At 37.7% G+C, this 17730-nt stretch overlaps 1 protein-coding gene across 1 annotated transcript in view; it reads left to right on the top strand.

Moving 5' to 3' along the window:
* The window catches only part of LOC114540915 (deleted in malignant brain tumors 1 protein-like), a gene marked incomplete at its 3' end in the record, with an annotated part of 36709 nt that overhangs the window by 17207 nt on the left and 1772 nt on the right, over positions 1-17730 (top strand). The window contains exons 7-12 of the mRNA XM_028560910.1: positions 10099-10425; positions 11220-11546; positions 13165-13491; positions 14306-14632; positions 15538-15864; positions 16628-16960. Of these exons, the coding sequence (XP_028416711.1) occupies positions 10099-10425; positions 11220-11546; positions 13165-13491; positions 14306-14632; positions 15538-15864; positions 16628-16960 (1968 nt within the window). The remainder of the gene's footprint in view (positions 1-10098; positions 10426-11219; positions 11547-13164; positions 13492-14305; positions 14633-15537; positions 15865-16627; positions 16961-17730) is intronic.

Here is a 17730-nt window from a genome sequence, read left to right as displayed (position 1 = left end):
AAAGTTCGTTTGTTGTGCGATGCTTCTCCACCGTTAGTTTATACTTTAATTTTTATTTCCTCGTACCATGTTTCAATATGTCCATAACGAATACACGATTGCCAAATTATTTTCATTGGTTTATAAGGGAACAGGTTTTTTATTTTTGTTTGTTATTACATTTGTCTCTCCAGCCATAACCCGTACGCTTCTACTTCAACTTTAGGACAATGTTGATATGCGTCGGCTGCCAAATGCTTCCCGCAGGTCCCCGGCCATAGTAGATTTTTTATCAGTAGTTGCGCTTTCGGGCATCCAAAACACTCCAAATTGATGGAGGGAATGTTCAGGTTTGCAAGGAGATCCTTCTCGTAGTGCCCGCCTTAATACGCAATTGTAGAGTGTTCGTTTTTTCTTAAACGGCGGTAAAGGAGTGCAACAATTTTCTCCAACTCCGATATTGGCAAAGCATCAACTCCGGCAGGTACGTCAAAGGGGAGCTTGTGGATGTGTTTTTGCACGTAACTACATGTCCGTTTCTCCTTTAGCGTTAAATTACTCCATCGCAGACCAATGTCAAAAAAGAAGGAGTTTGCAAAGACGTCACCAACTTTTAAAACACCCAGCTCCTTACATAAAAAGTTTTCACCGATAAGGTATCCGTCCTATCAATGATTGCGACAATATCTTTGAGAGACATTTTGATTTTGATTTACCAAAATGTAAGTTCGTTGATCTTTTATATATGACTGTAACCTAATTCAATTTCCATCATGCATATATAGATAAATTACAAAACGTCACAGGTGTAGCGCTACAGTGTGCGCTACGGAAAACGTCACAATTGTAGCGCTACAGGGGTGCGCTACGGAAAACGTCGCAGATGTAGCCCTACATGGGGTAATAAGTGTACCGGCGTTTGTTTGCAATTCTCTCTCTGCAACTTGATTATCCCTTTCAACCGATTTTCTCTAAGCGACAAGGTTTTAAACGGGGATTTCATATAGCTTATGGTAGAGGACAATGGCAAGGGTCATTAATTAAGGTTGGCAAAATTAAATATATGACTGAACACATTGTCAGTTGATGACTTTGTTCAAACGCGTTTATACATGCATTACCTGTAATGGGTTTTAATGACAGGACGAACCTGAACATGTTCGCCTCCAAACAAAGAGTAGCTTGCACATAAATATCGCACATCGAACAGAATTTGCCCGAGAAAACACAGCAATGGAGTGCTTACATGGAGTGCCTGCGACCGCAATCTCTACCAAGAAAGGAAAGTTTTGGGTTTGTAACAACAACAACCCTAAATGTTTTGAATTATTTTGCCCTGAACAAGATCGTTCGCTCTTTGATACGGCTATGATGATGTGGAGGGCGAATTGCGCGATTCATCCGCTGTGTGACACTCACCAAAGATCGACCAAGATGAAAGTTGTAAAGGATCTAACTAAACGTAACTTTTAGAGACCGCGTTCTTTGTTTGCTGCGATCGTAAAAATCCGTGTAACTTTTGGCAATGGCGTGACAGCGAAAGCTCCCGAAACCGAAGTATCAGCACGGGTTAAACTGCTGTGTGCGAAAAGTTAAAAAGGAGAGAGAAAATCAAGGCCGTCTGTTCTTCTGCTGCCCAAACGACAGAGAAAAGTCTTGTGGCTTTTTCGAATGGAAAATCGTACCAGAGAATCCTTTTAACCAAGATCACTTTCCTCACATTCAGAGAGTTGGCCTATTGCAGAGTAATCCAGCCCTGTACACGTTTTCTTGCGTTCTTGCTGCATCGGCGTAAGATGTGGTTTGGGTGAGGGTTGGGGGACATGATCAGAAAGTCCTTTAGTTTTATATTCCCGAACAAGTCCTAAGCGATTTTCGTTTCTGATAATGCCTTCGGGTACGTTTAAATGTCCCAACAATGTTCGAAAATAGCTCCCAGCCTTGTGGATTAAAGTTTTTCCTCTGACGCAATGAATCGTTGACCAAATCGACGATATTTGTTCCGGGTACTAGTCTTCCTTTTAACATCATTTGACCTTGTTCATTCCATCCTACGACATCTTTGTTTGCTTTAAGTTTCTTCACCAACTGACGTGCTCTAGATTTCATTGTAGCTGGAATACTATCCAGTATGTCTGATTCAATCTCGTCATCATCCTTTATCTCTGGGATTTTTCTTCTTCATCTTCAGTCACAGATGAAGAAGAAAGTCGTAAAGATTGTCGTAAAAATTTAAGTATCGTTGTAGGGACTGATCGTACAATTTCGCACTCTCATCAACGGGAATGTCTTGGCGTTGAAGTAGCTCTTCCATCTCGGAGTCAATTTCACCTACTTGTGCAGTCAAAGGTGGTACGAAAGGTTTCTTTCGTTGTTCAACCATATGTTCGGGTACAAGGACCAATCTTCTGACGTGTTCCATTTATAGAAAGTTAGCCAATTGTCCCAAAACTGAAGTGAGTAGAAGCGGTAGGAAGGCCTCCCCTTTCTGGACAAGACGTGCTCTTCTTTTTGCAATAGGATTTCGTTTGTCAGCTGCAAATTTTATATGTTTGGAGTGTGGTGTAATCTTTTTCGCTGTTTTTGGTTTCAGTTTAATTGTATCAAATCAGACGTTCAAAAGACACTGTCTTATAGCTTCCAGTAGATCGTCTTCGGTTGCTTTTAAAATAGCTTTTCTCAGTTCGGGTTTACACTTGGCTAATACTTTCAGAAGTTCGGAGTTCCTTTTCATGCAAGCAGACATGGTCAAATGAGCCAAATCCACAAGCACATCGCACGTTTATACTTTTGGTTGATAGACATAATGAGTATCTGGCGGAAAGATACCGGATCGTAATCGAATTTCATCATTTTTGGTCAGACACAAATAACTTGCATTTAAGGAAATGGTTCGGTGTTCTTTTCCATGTTGAAACAAATTTTTCACGATATAAATTACGTTGCCCAAATGTCATGGACGTTTAATGGTCATGGTAGTTGCGCGCATGCGCGAAATTTAAACGAAGAAAGAACGGTCGTCTACAACTTGCTGATTGGCTAAGATAAAAAGAGAGGATGCATGAGAGCGTCAGCATTTTATATTTTTTAACCGTCATTTTGCAAACTATTTTTTAAAAATATAAAATGAAATCATGGAGTCAAATATTAAAACAATAATAAAAGGATTTAAAGATCATCACAGCACAGAAACAGTTGGTGAAATAGGAACAAATCGTAGTTTATAATCTTTGAAGTGGTAGGTGTCTATATTTTACTTATTCAGTGTTTGCGGTAAGAATTCATTGTTATTTTGACTTGGTATGTCGTTTTACAAGGAGCTAACAGGATCGTTTAAGGCCTTACATCATCGCTTAAACTTTAAAAAGAGTTCTCAAAAGTGTACTGCAGAGTTTTGATAAAATAAATATCACTTTGTAGCTTATATATTTGCTAAAATCATTGAAAAAAATAAATAATCGAAAAACAACATTCGACGTTTAGTGCTTGTATGGTTATTATAATTATTTATGCTGTTTTGATGTTTTGAAGGTTTAGCTATAGAAAAGTTTAACACTCACTTAAACTGCAACGTATAATGCAGCAGGCAAACAGGTGATTTCTGTTCACCTTCACGACTGTCTTTGTTTCCGAAAAATTTGCACGAGTTATTTCATAATATTAGCGTAGAAAGTTAGGTCTGGGTAGCGCACGAAATATTTTGCTACGTTTAAAATGGCGAGGGGTTGCATAGGCGGCATGCATGCATGTATCTCTACTCAGAATAAAAATAAACAATGTTTTCTGGAGGTTTGTCTATAATGACATCTGCATGACTCAAAAGTTTTTTCACAAATGTAGTTTTGCCTGACTTTGTACTACCAGAGACCAAGAGGCCGAAAGGATGTGTTAACTGTATAGAATACATCATGAAAATGATCGCATGTGTGTTTTGATCAGTTTATTTATTATCAGTAAGACTGTTTCCATGTCAGTTGGCATTTTCTTGGCACGCACGAGATATGATTGTCTTTGATAACTCGCGAGTTTGTGAACATTAGCTAGATGATTGGAGAGTTTTACTAATCCACAAATGGAACAGGTCTCGAAGCATATTATCAAATGAAGCCTTGTATAATAATTTATTCTGTTACTGTTATAAGTCCCTTTGGGGACTTTTTTAGTCCCCCAGCGTCCCTGGTGCAGAGGAATGTTCTCATGTACTCATGTTCGAAATTGAGCTAAAATTCTATGATACATATTGTTTACAAAAGGTAATTTGTGAGCGCTACGGTGTGCGCTGCACCTACGCGTAATTATCAACTGTCGGCATGTCGCTAACATGTTTTGGTGATCGCCTCGGAACACGTGCGCACACATAGAATTTCATCCCGCCTAAAACCGCACATATTGTTAGAATGAGTATTATATAAGTCGTACCTCAAGGTATTATTCACTATAACGGCTATATGTCCGAGATGAACCGCTTCAAACGCTATCGATGGAGAAAAGAAGAGCAGGAAAAAGAAAGAAACGCGAAGCTGGAGAGGCTCCGTGAGTTCTACCAGTATGTCTTCGAGAGACACGCTGAAATACTGGTAGAATTCAACAACAGAAATCTACCTGGAAAGGATGGGGATCTAATCAGAGACATATTAAAAGAAATGTCCTAGAGTTCGAAAACAGAATTAAGAAAAACAAAAAAAAAACGATTCTTTTAAGAACCATCAAATTTAAAAAAGAATATGAGCGAAAATATTACATAATGTGTGTATGTGTTGGTGTACGTGTGTGTACCTATGATTTTGTTTTACTTGTTATCATGATTTTAGCAGAATGTTTTTTTACATTTTTTTCTGCAATCATCTTTAGGACAATGCTGATCGTTGATCGTTTAAAAATGGCAATATGTTGTATGTTTCTCTTTGAAAAGCCCTTCACACATCCAGAGCTTTAGGGACTAAAAAATTCCCGCACGAGACAAGCAGTCCCGCAATATGTTGCATGTTTCTCTCTGAAAAGCCCTTCACTCATCCAGTTAATTTCGCAGCCGTCTGTACAATTTTTAAGCTCAATAAATGCATTGCATAAAATAAATATCACGCGGCTTGCTTGTCCGTATTCATTTGGACCTTCGTCGTGTACAATGAATGGTTTCGACGTGATTGTTGACGAGCTGCAGCAAAATCATGTTTAAATCGAGAAAGAAACTTTAAAGTTTCATGTAAACACCATCCTTTTAAACCATGGGGGTATATTGCGAGGTGATTGTCGTGATTACGAACAGCTATACAAAGAAATAATTGTTTCAAACTTTGGTCGACTTCGTGCCTATAATTTAGCTTGCATACACTTAAACTGCGAAAGCGAGAAATGTATACGGCGCAATGTTAGGTATTGTATTCTATCTTTCCGGAATATAAGCGTTCCAAAAGCACAACCAAGCAAAAAATGGGCGATTGTTTCAACATTTTCATGTACGTTATGTGCAATTATGTCTCGAACAATAATACCCTTTAATGTCAATACACTTAGTTTATATATGCATCATGACGTCATTAGTTGATATTAGTGATACGTAATATTAGTGAGTTACTATTTGTTATATATCACACTACACGTTATTAGCTTTATATATCAGTTTGTAAACCTCAGGACATTCACTTCGCTGAAACCTTTGTGGCGAGAGGATGACTTGCTGTGGTAAGGCGCTCCCTGAAATCTCAATCAGAAATTTTTTTCGCAAAATACGTGCATTTCCGCCTGTTGCGGGAGCAGTATTGTAATTCAGGCCTCTTACGTTGATGGCCGAAAAATATCTGAGCAACCTGTATTACAGCCCAGAAAGTCCAGTAAGTTTTGGTGGCGTAGACGCCCTTTATCGTGCTGTTAGAAACGATGGCAAGTATCAAATATCACGGAATAAAATACGAGCATGGTTGAGAACTCAAGATACGTACACTCTTCACAAGCCAGTTCAATTTCGTTTCAAGCGTAATCGTGTTATAGTAGCAGCTATGGACGAAGAGTGGGAGGCAGATTAAGTTATTATGGATCATCGAGGCATCGCAGTATTGGCATGAGACCAGTAGACGTGAACGAAACTAACGAAAGCGCTCTATGGCAAAAACTTTATGGGGAAGAACCCGAAAAACCCATAAGTTTGATGTTGGCGATCAGTTTCGGATCAGCAAGGCAAGAAGAACGTTCAGGAAAGGCTACCTACCAAATTGGACTGAAGAAGTATTTACCGTAACGAAACGCATACCTCGACGACCGCCTGTCTACAGAATTGCTGACTACGATAACGATGAGTTACACGGAACATTCTACGAACAAGAATTGCAGAAAGTCAACAAGATAGACAGTGATTTTTATAGAGTGGAACAAAAACTTAGATCACGCATACGTAATAAACGTAAAGAATATTATGTAAAATGGTTAGGATACCCAGAGAAGTTTAATTCATGGATGGCAGCAGAAAGTGTAAAAGATATATAAATAAAATAGGGCTATCATTGAGCTCAACATCATTTGTGTCTATATAAGCGTTCATCATGACAACACAGTTTCATCTCAACTTGCCAATTAATAGTTCTATGAGGTATTTTCCAAGTAATACTATTGCAAATTTTCGGGTAAAAATAGCTGAAATGATCGTTCTACCCGGGCAGTGGGAGGTCGTGCTGGCCGGACTTCATTACCCACACACATGGAGTACACTAAGACAGGAAGTGCAACAGTCATTTATTTATCATGTGGACAAGCATGAAACTGGTTTGCTAAAACTAAACGACGCGCATTTTGCAACCGTCGCAGACCTTGTTAAAGCGATGAATGCATCCATGACTAAGGAATGTCAAACAAAAATAAAATTCACTTATAATCGTAACACTCGCAAAGTAATTAAGCGTTGATGTTAAACACGGGGCTTGGGTGTGGATGACTGGTGACATAGCTGCGACGCTGGGGTTTAGCGAAGACATCGTGATCAAAAAGAAAACGACAAGCCCTTTTGTAGCGGATATAAATGCCGGATTCTCTTCAATGTATATCTATACGGACATTGTAGATGCGCAGTTTGTAGGCGATGTTAAAGTTCCACTTTTAAGAATTGTTAATATCGAAGGCGATTATGGAGAGAAGGATTTTCTTTGTCATCCATGTTTGCTTAAAATTCGCACCAAAATAATGGAAACAGATTATGTGCATGGTAGGCTGTAGATGTTTGGCTTCGTAATTGTTTCGCTTTCATGAAATAAACAGTATACTTCAATAAAAGTAAAACGAAAGCACGTTGTTTTGAACGAAATATACAACATCAGAAGGCAAACAAATTAATAATAAAAATGACAAGAAAGTAAATTAAAGAGTGTTACTTAAAAGACTAGACTAAAATTTCTTCAATTCGGTGCAAGATTGGCTTCAACAAAGGGCCGCCGGAATTATCGCTCCTGTTCACATAATAATTATAGAGTTCTTTTTATTTGACGTGACTGTTGCAGTTAAGAAGGCTTGTTGTAAAGCATGCCGAGGGTGTTGTACTTGCGGAATTTGAAAACCACTGAGCAGATACGCGAAAACAGCTTTGTGCAATAAATTTGAAAAGGATATGAAAACGACGACATGACGCGTAGCGTTTAAAATCCCGTCCATGAACCCACGTTCCCTCGTAGAGGGGTTTTATTTGATTGATTCCCAATCGACTTTTTAGTATAAAATATTTGTTGGCATAAACATTTTAACGTAAAATATTCTGCCGTTTTCAAATTCTTTGGCATCGTGTAGACGGTTGTATACAAGTAATTATTTCACTGCATGTTCCGAGATTAATTTAGAAAATATTCAAAAACTTTTGTAAGCTTTCTCCAAAGTCCCCGATATTACGTTCCTATAAGAAGAGGAAGTGCTTAACGTGGGCCGGGAAGGCTTATGCAGCATGCCAGCAATCATTATTGTATACATCGCTTCAGTGGCGTCCCTGCATCGATAAGTGAGGTGGACATATTCATATATTCATGTTCACATACCGTTAAAACAATCAATTTGAGAAGAAATGAATAACGAATTGAGTTAATGAGTTCACGGCAACTATCATTAGTGGTAATGACTTTTGAATCGTTCCACGCAATGTTATGGTTAGTTAGACACACGTGTTCCACCAAGGCTGATTTTGAACTGTCTAAGTTCGAAACGGCTTTTTGATGTTCTTTTAAACGTGTGCCTAATTGGCGTTTTGTTTCACCTAGATATTCTTACTGCAATCACTACATGGTATTGAGTATACAGCATAAGTTTTCTGTTTAGTCGCTACGCGATCCTTGCGTTTCGCAAAAATATGTCCCAGTGTCTGAAAGGGTTTTAAGGCAATTTTTATACCACAATTATTCAGGATCCTCCTGATTGGTTCTGCAATTCCCTGAATGTATGGAACTATAGCAAAACCTGTTTTTGAGGAATCACCCTCTGAGGAATTGCATCTAGTCGGGAAGGGAAAAAGTTTCGTGGATAATTGTTCTCTCTCAGTACACTGAGGACATAATCACGCTCGTTGTCCCTAGCAACGCGATTGGATGTTAACGATTCAGCTTTTTGAAACAAAGCTTTTGCAACAGACTTTTTATGACTTTTTGGATGGTGTGAGTAGAAGGATACATATTTGTCCGTATGTGTAGGTTTACGGTAAACATCAGTTTCTAACTGCCTTTCGATATTTCTATGAACATAAGTATGCAAAAAATCCAACTTTCCTGAGTTGAATTGATGGCTCAAATGTTAGAATTCAAATGTTTCAACAAATTATCGATCTCATTTTTGTTAACCACAGAGGCCACATCGTCAACATATCGTTTCCAAAACAAAGGTTTAACCGTACTAGAGGTAAAAGCTCTTTGCTCGACATCTTCCATTACTAGATTAGCAATTACTGCCGAGACCGGGGATCGCATCGCTGTCCCAAAAACCTGCTGGTCGTCAAAAAAAAAAGTCGTATTCAGACAAAAGGATAAAAGATCGATTATATCTTCCACAAGTAACAATGTTCTTTGTGATAAAGAAACATCTTCTGTGAGTCTTTTTTCAGCAACTTTGATGGCAAGATTGACAGGGATTTTGGTAAACAAGGAAACGACATCAAACGATACGAGCCTGCGTTTAGAGTTTCACCTCTAATAAATTCCGCAAAATGAGTAGAGTTTTTTACTGTGTAGACAGTATTCCCAACAGTAGAAGACAATATTCTAGCTAAATACCTCGAAAGATTATAAGTGGGAGAATTCACAAAAGATTACTATATTGATTACTATATAAAGATTACTTCATTGCCCATTTTAAAATGAAAATGCAGTGTTTGTTGAATCGTCGGAAGAATCATACATGTTTTCATCTTCCCTATACATTCACGTTTAGTTGATTGCTATAGTATAGCGCTTATTGGCTGGGCAAATTGAAATATGCAATCATTAATTGCACAATTAAATGCCTAAGGTGTCTATTAGTAGTCCAAGTCCAATGTCGCCGGTTTAAATTGAGAGAGCTGATACACAAGTGACATGTGAAAGTTATCAAGCAACAATTTCATTGATACCACGACTGATAACACTGGCTATGCTCCACAAAACTACCAAGTTTTCTTTAATTTCATTCTTAAAACATTAATTAATATTCATATCCTGCACTTGGGCTTAAGCTTTGGCCATATAGAACAATAATTATTCTCTTGATAGTTTTCATTCTGTTCCTGTTGTAGTTTTCCTTCAAACTGCGTTTCCATGTATTCCAAATTTGGCAGGACTTAGCGAACATGAAGGTTATATCAAAAATTATAAGTTAACTGCTCTCTTCTGCGTGTTCTCTTTCATATAAAGGCTTTTTGTAAAAAAACTATTCGCACTTGTCAAGATGGTGACTAGTATCGTATTATTCGACTTCAAAAACGCGAAATTAACGGTCTACGTGATGCGTGTTTGTCATTCTGTGGCGAAACTGTGAGGGGATCACAATATTTTTTTTATATATATCAGCCGGAATGTTTGATCTCTTATGCTTATGCTATTTTATACGAAAGTCACTGAAACCTTCTCTTGTACCTATATTTTCTCTCATTGACTACGTATTCAAGTAGTTTTTGTCTTTCTACAGCTATAAATGTGTCCGTCAGATTACAAGGGCCTTTAAGTGAAAATGGTACTGGTCGAGTAGAAGTATTTTACAATGGAATATGGGGTACAATCTGTGATGATGAATGGGATTTTAGAGACGCTAAGGTTGTATGTCGTCAACTTGGTTATCCAGATGCCGTCAGTTCTCTTCAACGTGAGCAGGTTCCATCAGGTTCTGGACAAATATGGTTAGCTGACGTCAGATGTACAGGAAAAGAAAAGGTTATATCAAGATGCTCACATTTTGGATGGGGAATTAATTTTTGCAGTCATTGGAAAGATGCTGGAGTAGAATGTAGTAAAACAGGTGAAGTTACAAAACATCTGCTTTCCGCTATGGATTTATTACCAATCACCAACTGAAACTTCGATGTTTTTTTTCGGTACAAAAAAACTTAGTCCGAGTATACCCATTTTTATATGCGTTTACTCTACAATACACTGGCCAAAAATAGCTAAAAATGTCTAATATGACTCTTGACAAATTATTTACACGGGTGATAGACCCTAATCTTGCCCAAATTAAGGAGAAATTTTTTGTTGCGACGTAAGCATAAGCATAAAGTCTGGTTTACATTGAATTGTATTTTTCGTGACACGTCATAATGTAATAGAATATTGCTACCCGTGCTCAGTCAACAATGTCTGGTAAGAATTCAGGAAATGAAGACAGTTTTACATCGGACTAGTTCCCATCGGTGAAAACGACTTCTTCGCGACAATTACGTCATAATGGGAACGAAGCCTAAGAAAAGACAAATGCAAAATAATGAAATGTAGGACACAAGTCTCGACATAAGCCTGTTTGAATTTTTTCCTGATTGTCGTGAGCAAGTCATTTTCACCGAAAGAAAAAGCCCGGACTTAAAGTTTTTCCCTGTATTCAAATCCGTCGTTGTTGCCTCCATATTCACAGAAACATTCTATCACATCAACCACCCTGACATTTTTTCATTTGCAAATCCCACACATCGCAGTCGCAAGATCACTTCTAGTGCTTGCATATAATTTTACCTAAAGGCATTTTCATTGGATAAAAACCTAGCAAGCAAGTTGGCGAGACAAAAGAGCTACAAATATAACCGGCTTTGCTTTCTACAGCTACAAATGTGTCGATCAGATTACGAGGGCCTTCAAGTGAAAGTGGTCTAGGTCGTGTTGAGGTATTCTACGATGAAACTTGGGGAACAATCTGTGGTTATGGATGGGATTTTAGAGACGCTAGGGTTGTATGTCGTCAACTTGGTTATTCAGATGCAATCAGATCACTTCAAGGGTGGGAGGTTCCCTCAGGTTCTGGACAAATATGGTTAACTGACGTTAGATGTTCAGGAAAAGAAGAGAATATATCAAGATGTTCTCATCGCGGGTGGGGAATAAATAACTGCTATCATTCGCAAGATGCTGGAGTGGAATGTATAAAAACAGGTGAAGTTTCCAAAAATATCTGCTTACTATATTGATTAATTGCCCATTTTTAAATGAAAATTTAGTGTTTGTTGAATTGTCGGAAGAATCATGCATGTTTTTATCTTTCCCAATTGAATGCCTAAAGAGTCTATTACAGCATTTGCATGTCATTTAAAGAAATGAGAAGAACATTAAAGTTATTGGTATTTCAATACCGCTGAAAGAACTACAATAGCGCTGACTGAAAATCAATTGTGGTAGTGCGAAAGTTCAACAACAACGCCTTATTATATATTCCGTAAAGTGAAAATCAATAGAACGAAACGAAGAACAATTGCGTTAACTTATTGATCATTAACATTTTCGAAACAACAATAGCAATAGATCAAACAACATTTAGCGTAACTGAGTAATACTTATTTACCCCAAGTTCTCTCATCTGCGTTCTATTATGTATACATAATTTACAAACAAAAGATAGTTATAAAGGTACAAATGAGAAGATGAGAAGAATTTGTTCACTTCAAAACGTTGAATTTCAAAAAAAAAATTTGATAGCTGAACTGCTGAACGGAATGTGCACTGCCTAACCATTTGCGAAAGGTACAGCATGGGACAGACTTACGCATGCAGACCTACTTGAAAGAGAACACATCCAGGGATAAAACTTACTGCACATACTGATATTGCTGTTGTGTGAACAGACAAATATGATAGAATGCGAATTCTAATATTTACTTTCTACACCTTTACATTAATGAATATTTCTCTATGCTAAATGTCGTTTGATTTATTGCTATTGTTGTTCCGAAAATGTTAATGATCAATAAGTTAACGCAATTTTACGGAATATATAATAAGGCCGTGTTGTTGAACTTCCGCACTAATACAATTGATGTTAAATTAGCGCTATTGTAGTTCTTTCAGCGCTATTGAAATACCAAACATTTTAATGTTCTTCTCTTTTCTTTAAATGACATGCAAATGCTGTAGTAGTGCAAGTCCAATGTCGCCAGTTTGAATTGAGAAAGCTGACAAGTGACATGTGAAAATTCTCAAGCAACAATTTCATTGATACCACGACTGATAACACTGGTTATGCTCCACAAAACTACCAAGTTTTTTTTAATTTCATTCTTAACACATTTAATTAATATTCAAATAATGCTTTTGTGACTTAAGCTTTGGCCATATAGAACAATCATTATGCTCTTGATAGTCTTGATTCTGTTCCTGTTGTAGTTTTGCCTCAAATGCGTTTCCATGTATTCCAAATTTGACTGGACTTAGCGAACATAAAGGTTATATTTAGAATTATAAGTTAACTGCTCTCTTCTGCGTGTTCTCTTTCATATAAAGGCTTTTTGTAAAAAAACTATTTGCACTTGTCAAGATGGTGACTAGTATCGTATTATTCGACTTCAAGAACGCGAAAATTAACGGTCTACGTGATGCATGTTTGTTATTCTGTAGCCACACTGTGAGGGGATCACAATATATTTTTTTCTCATATATCAGCCGGAATGTTTAATCTCTTATGCGTATGCTATTTTATACAAAAGTCACTAAAACCTTCTCTTGTGCCTATATTTTCTCTCATTGACTGCGTATTCAAGTAGTTTTTGCCTTTTTACAGCCGTAAATGTGTCCGTCAGATTACAAGGGCCTTCGAGTGAAAGTGGTACTGGTCGTGTTGAGGTATTTTACAATGGACAATGGGGTACAATCTGTGATCATGGATGGGATTTTAGAGACGCTAGGGTTGTATGTCGTCAACTTGGTTATCCAGATGCCGTCAGTTCTCTTCAACGGGAGCAGGTTCCATCAGGTTCTGGACAAATGTGGTTAGCTGACGTCAGATGTACAGGAAAAGAAAAGGTTATATCAAGATGCTTACATCTCGGATGGGGAATTAATTATTGCAGTCATTGGAAAGATGCTGGAGTAGAATGTAGTAAAACAGGTGAAGTTACAAAACACCTGCTTTCCGCTATGGATTTATTACCAATCACCAACTGAAACTTCGATGTTTTTTTTCGGTACAAAAAAAATTAGTGCGAGTATACCCATTTTTATCTGCGTTTACTCTACAATACAATGGTCGAAAATAGCTAAAAATGTCTAATATGACTCTTGAAAAATTATTCACAAGAGTGATAGACCCTAATCTTGACCAAATAAAGGGAAAATTTTCTGTTGCGACGTAAGCATAGGCATAAAGTCCGGTTTCCATTGAATTGTATTTTTCGTAACACGTCGTGATGTAATAGAATATTGCTACCCGTGCTCAGTCAACAATGTCTGGTAAGAATTCAGGAAATGAAGACAGTTTTACATCGGACTAGTTCCCATCGGTGAAAACGACTTCTTTACGACATTTACGTCATAATGGGAACAAGCCTAAGGAATGACAAAGGCAAAATAATGAAATGTGGGGCACAAGTCTGAAGTCTCGACATAAACCTGTTTTCAATTTTGTTGTAATTGTCGTGAACAAGTCATTTTCACTGACAAGAAATAGTCTGGACTTAAATCTAAGTTTTTTCCTGTATTCAAATCCGTCGTTGTTGCCTGCACACTCACAGAAACATTCTATCACATCAGCCATCCTGACATTTTTTCAATTGCAAATCCCACACATCGCAAAAACCCACTCGCAAGATCACTGCTAGTGCTTGCATATAATTTACCTAAAGGCATTTTCATTGGATAAAAACCTTGCAAGCGAGCTGGCGAGACAAAAGAGCTACAAATATAACTGGCTTTCCTTTCTACAGCTACAAATGTGTCGATCAGATTACGAGGGCCTTCAAGTGAAAGTGGTCTAGGTCGTGTTGAGGTATTCTACGATGAAACTTGGGGAACAATCTGTGATTATGGATGGGATTTTAGAGACGCAAGGGTTGTATGTCGTCAACTTGGTTACTCAGATGCAATCAGATCACTTCAAAAAAGGGAGGTTCCCTCAGGTTCTGGACAAATATGGTTAGCTGACGTCAGATGTACAGGAAAAGAAGAGAATATATCAAGATGTTCTCATCGGGGATGGGGAATAAATAACTGCTATCATTCGAACGATGCTGGAGTAGAATGTAGTAAAACAGGTGAAGTTACGAAATATCTGTTTTCCGCTACCGATTTATTGCCAATCACCAACTGAAACTTCGATGTTTTTTAATAATATATACTTCAAATGTTTTTCCATGCCAAATACCTCTTCCAGGCTAAATTTATGCTACAGTCAATTTACTGGCACTCAGTACGAGAAAAAAATTGTGTCAGTATACCCATCTTTATCCGCGTTTACTCGGCTACAATACAATGGCCAGAAATGGCGGGAAATGTTTGATATGACTCTTGACAAATTATTCACAAGGGTGGTAGACCTTAATCTTGCCCAAATCAAAAAGAAATGTCAAATCCTGATTTTCTGTTGCGGCGTAAGCATAAGCATAAAGTCTGGTTTCCATTTAATTGTATTTTTCATAACACGTCATGATGTAATAGAATATTGTTACCCGTGCTCAGTCAACAATGTCTGGTAAGAAGTCAGGAAATGAAGACAGTTTTACATCGGACTAGTTCCCATCGGTGAAAACGACTTCTTTACGACGATTACGTCATAATGGGAACGAAGCCTAAGGAAAGACAAAGGCAAAATAATGAAATGTGGGACACAAGTCTCGACATAAGCCTGTTTTCAAATTTGTCATTATTGTCGTGAACAAGTCATTTTCACCGATAAGAAATAGTTCGGACTTAAATCTAACTTTTTTCCTGTATTCAAATCCGTCGTTGTTGCCTGCACGCTCACAGAAACATTCTATCACATCAGCCACCCTGAAATTTTTTCATTTGCAAATCCCACACATCGCAAAAACCCACTCGCAAGATCACTTCTAGTGCTTGCATATAATTTTACCTGAAGGCATTTTCATTGGATAAAAACCTAGCGAGCGAGCTGGCGAGACAAAGGAGCTACAAATATAACTGGCTTTCCTTTCTACAGCTACAAATGTGTCCATCAGATTGCAAGGGCCTTCAAGTGAAAGTGGTCTAGGTCGTGTTGAGGTATTCTACGATGAAACTTGGGGAACAATATGTGATGATGGATGGGATTTTAGAGACGCTAGGGTTGTATGTCGTCAACTTGGTTATTCAGATGCGATCAGATCACTTAAAGGGGGGCAGGTTCCCTCAGGTTCTGGACAAATATGGTTAGATGAAGTCACTTGTAAAGGAAAAGAAAAGAATATATCAAGATGTTCTCATCGCGGATGGGGAATAAATAACTGCTATCATTCGAAAGATGCTGGAGTAGAATGTATAAAAACAGGTGAAGTTTCCAAAAATATGTGCTTACTATATTGATTCATTGTCCATTTTTTAATGAAATTTGGTGTTTGTGTTTTCATCTTTCCCAATTGAATGCCTAAAGAGTCTATTAGTAGTCCAAGACCAATGTCGCCGGTTTATATTGAGAGAGCTGATAAGTGACATGTGAAAGTTATCAAGCAACAATTTCATTGATACCACGACTGATAACACTGGCTATACTCCACAAAACTACCAAGTTTTCTTAAATTTCATTCTTAAAACATTAATTAGTATTCAAATAATGCGTTTGTGGCTTAAGCTTTGGCCGTATAGAACAATCATTATGCTCTTGATAATCTTGATTCTGTTCCCGTTGTAGTTTTGCCTCAAATGCGTTTCCATGCATGTATTCCAAATTTGACTGGACTTAGCGAACATGAAAGCTATATCTAAAATTATAAGTTAACTGCTCTCTTCTGCGTGTTCTCTTTCATATAAAGGCTTTTTGTAAAAAAACTATTCGCAGTAGCCAAGATGGTGACTAGTATCGTATTATTCGACTTCAAGAACGCCAAAATTAACGGTCTACTTGATGCATGTTTTTTATTCTGTGGCGAAACTGTGAGGGGATCACAATATATTTTTTTCTCATATATCAGCCGGAATGTTTCATATAATATATTATGCTTATGCTATTTTTTACGAAAGTCACTCAAACCTTCTCTTGTACCTAAATTTTCTCTCATTGACTGCGTATTCAAGTAGTTTTTGCCTTTTTGCAGCTATAAATGTGTCCGTCAGAATACAAGGACCTTTAAGTGAAAATGGTATTGGTCGTGTTGAGGTATCCTACAATGGAGTATGGGGAACAATCTGCGATAATGGATGGGATTTTAGAGATGCTAGGGTTGTATGTCGTCAACTTGGGTATCTAGATGCCGTCGGAACTCTTCAGAGGGAGCAAGTTCCATCAGGTTCAGGACGAATATGGTTAGAAGACGTCGGTTGTACAGGAAAAGAAAAGGTTATATCAAAATGCTCACATCTCGGATGGGGAATTAGTAATTATTATTGCAGTCATTGGATCGATGCTGGAGTAGAATGTAGTAAGACAGGTGAAGTTACATAACATTTGCTTTCCGCTATAGATTTATTACCAATCACCAACTGAAACTTCGATGTTTCTTTTCAGTACGAAAAAAATTAGTGCGAGTATACCCATTTTTATATGCGTTTACTCTACAATACAATGGCCGAAAATAACTAAAAATGTTTAAAATGACTCTTGACAAATTATTTACACGGGTGATAGACCCTAATCTTGCCCAAATAAAGGAGAAATTTTTTGTTGCGACGTAAGCATAAGCATAAAGTCTGGTTTACATTGAATTGTATTTTTCGTAACACGTCGTGATGTAATAGAATATTGCTACCCGTGCTCAGTCAACAATGTCTGGTAAGAATTCAGGAAATGAAGACAGTTTTACATCGGACTAGTCCCCATCGGTGAAAACGACTTCTTCGCGAATATTACGTGATAATGGGAACGAAGCCTAAGGAAAGACAAAGGCAAAATAATGAAATGTGGGACACAAGTCTCGACATAAGCCTGTTTTCAAATTTGTCGTTATTGTCGTGAACAAGTCATTTTCACCGATAAGAAATAGTTCGGACTTAAATCTAACTTTTTTCCTGTATTCAAATCCGTCGTTGTTGCCTGCACACTCACAGAAACATTCTATCACATCAGCCACCCTGACATTTTTTCATTTGCAATTCCCACACATCGCAAAAATCCAGATCACTTCTATAGCTAGTGCTTGTAAATAATTTTACATGAAGGCATTTTCATTGGATAAAAACCTAGCAAGCGAGCTGGCGACAC

Source organism: Dendronephthya gigantea, unplaced genomic scaffold, assembly GCF_004324835.1.
Source record: "Dendronephthya gigantea isolate DGI-Jeju-01 unplaced genomic scaffold, DenGig_1.0 000254F, whole genome shotgun sequence".
NCBI classification, from domain to species: Eukaryota; Metazoa; Cnidaria; class Anthozoa; order Malacalcyonacea; family Nephtheidae; genus Dendronephthya; species Dendronephthya gigantea.
The sequence above is the reverse complement of the archived record's forward strand: the minus strand, read 5'-3'. Positions and strand labels throughout refer to the sequence as shown.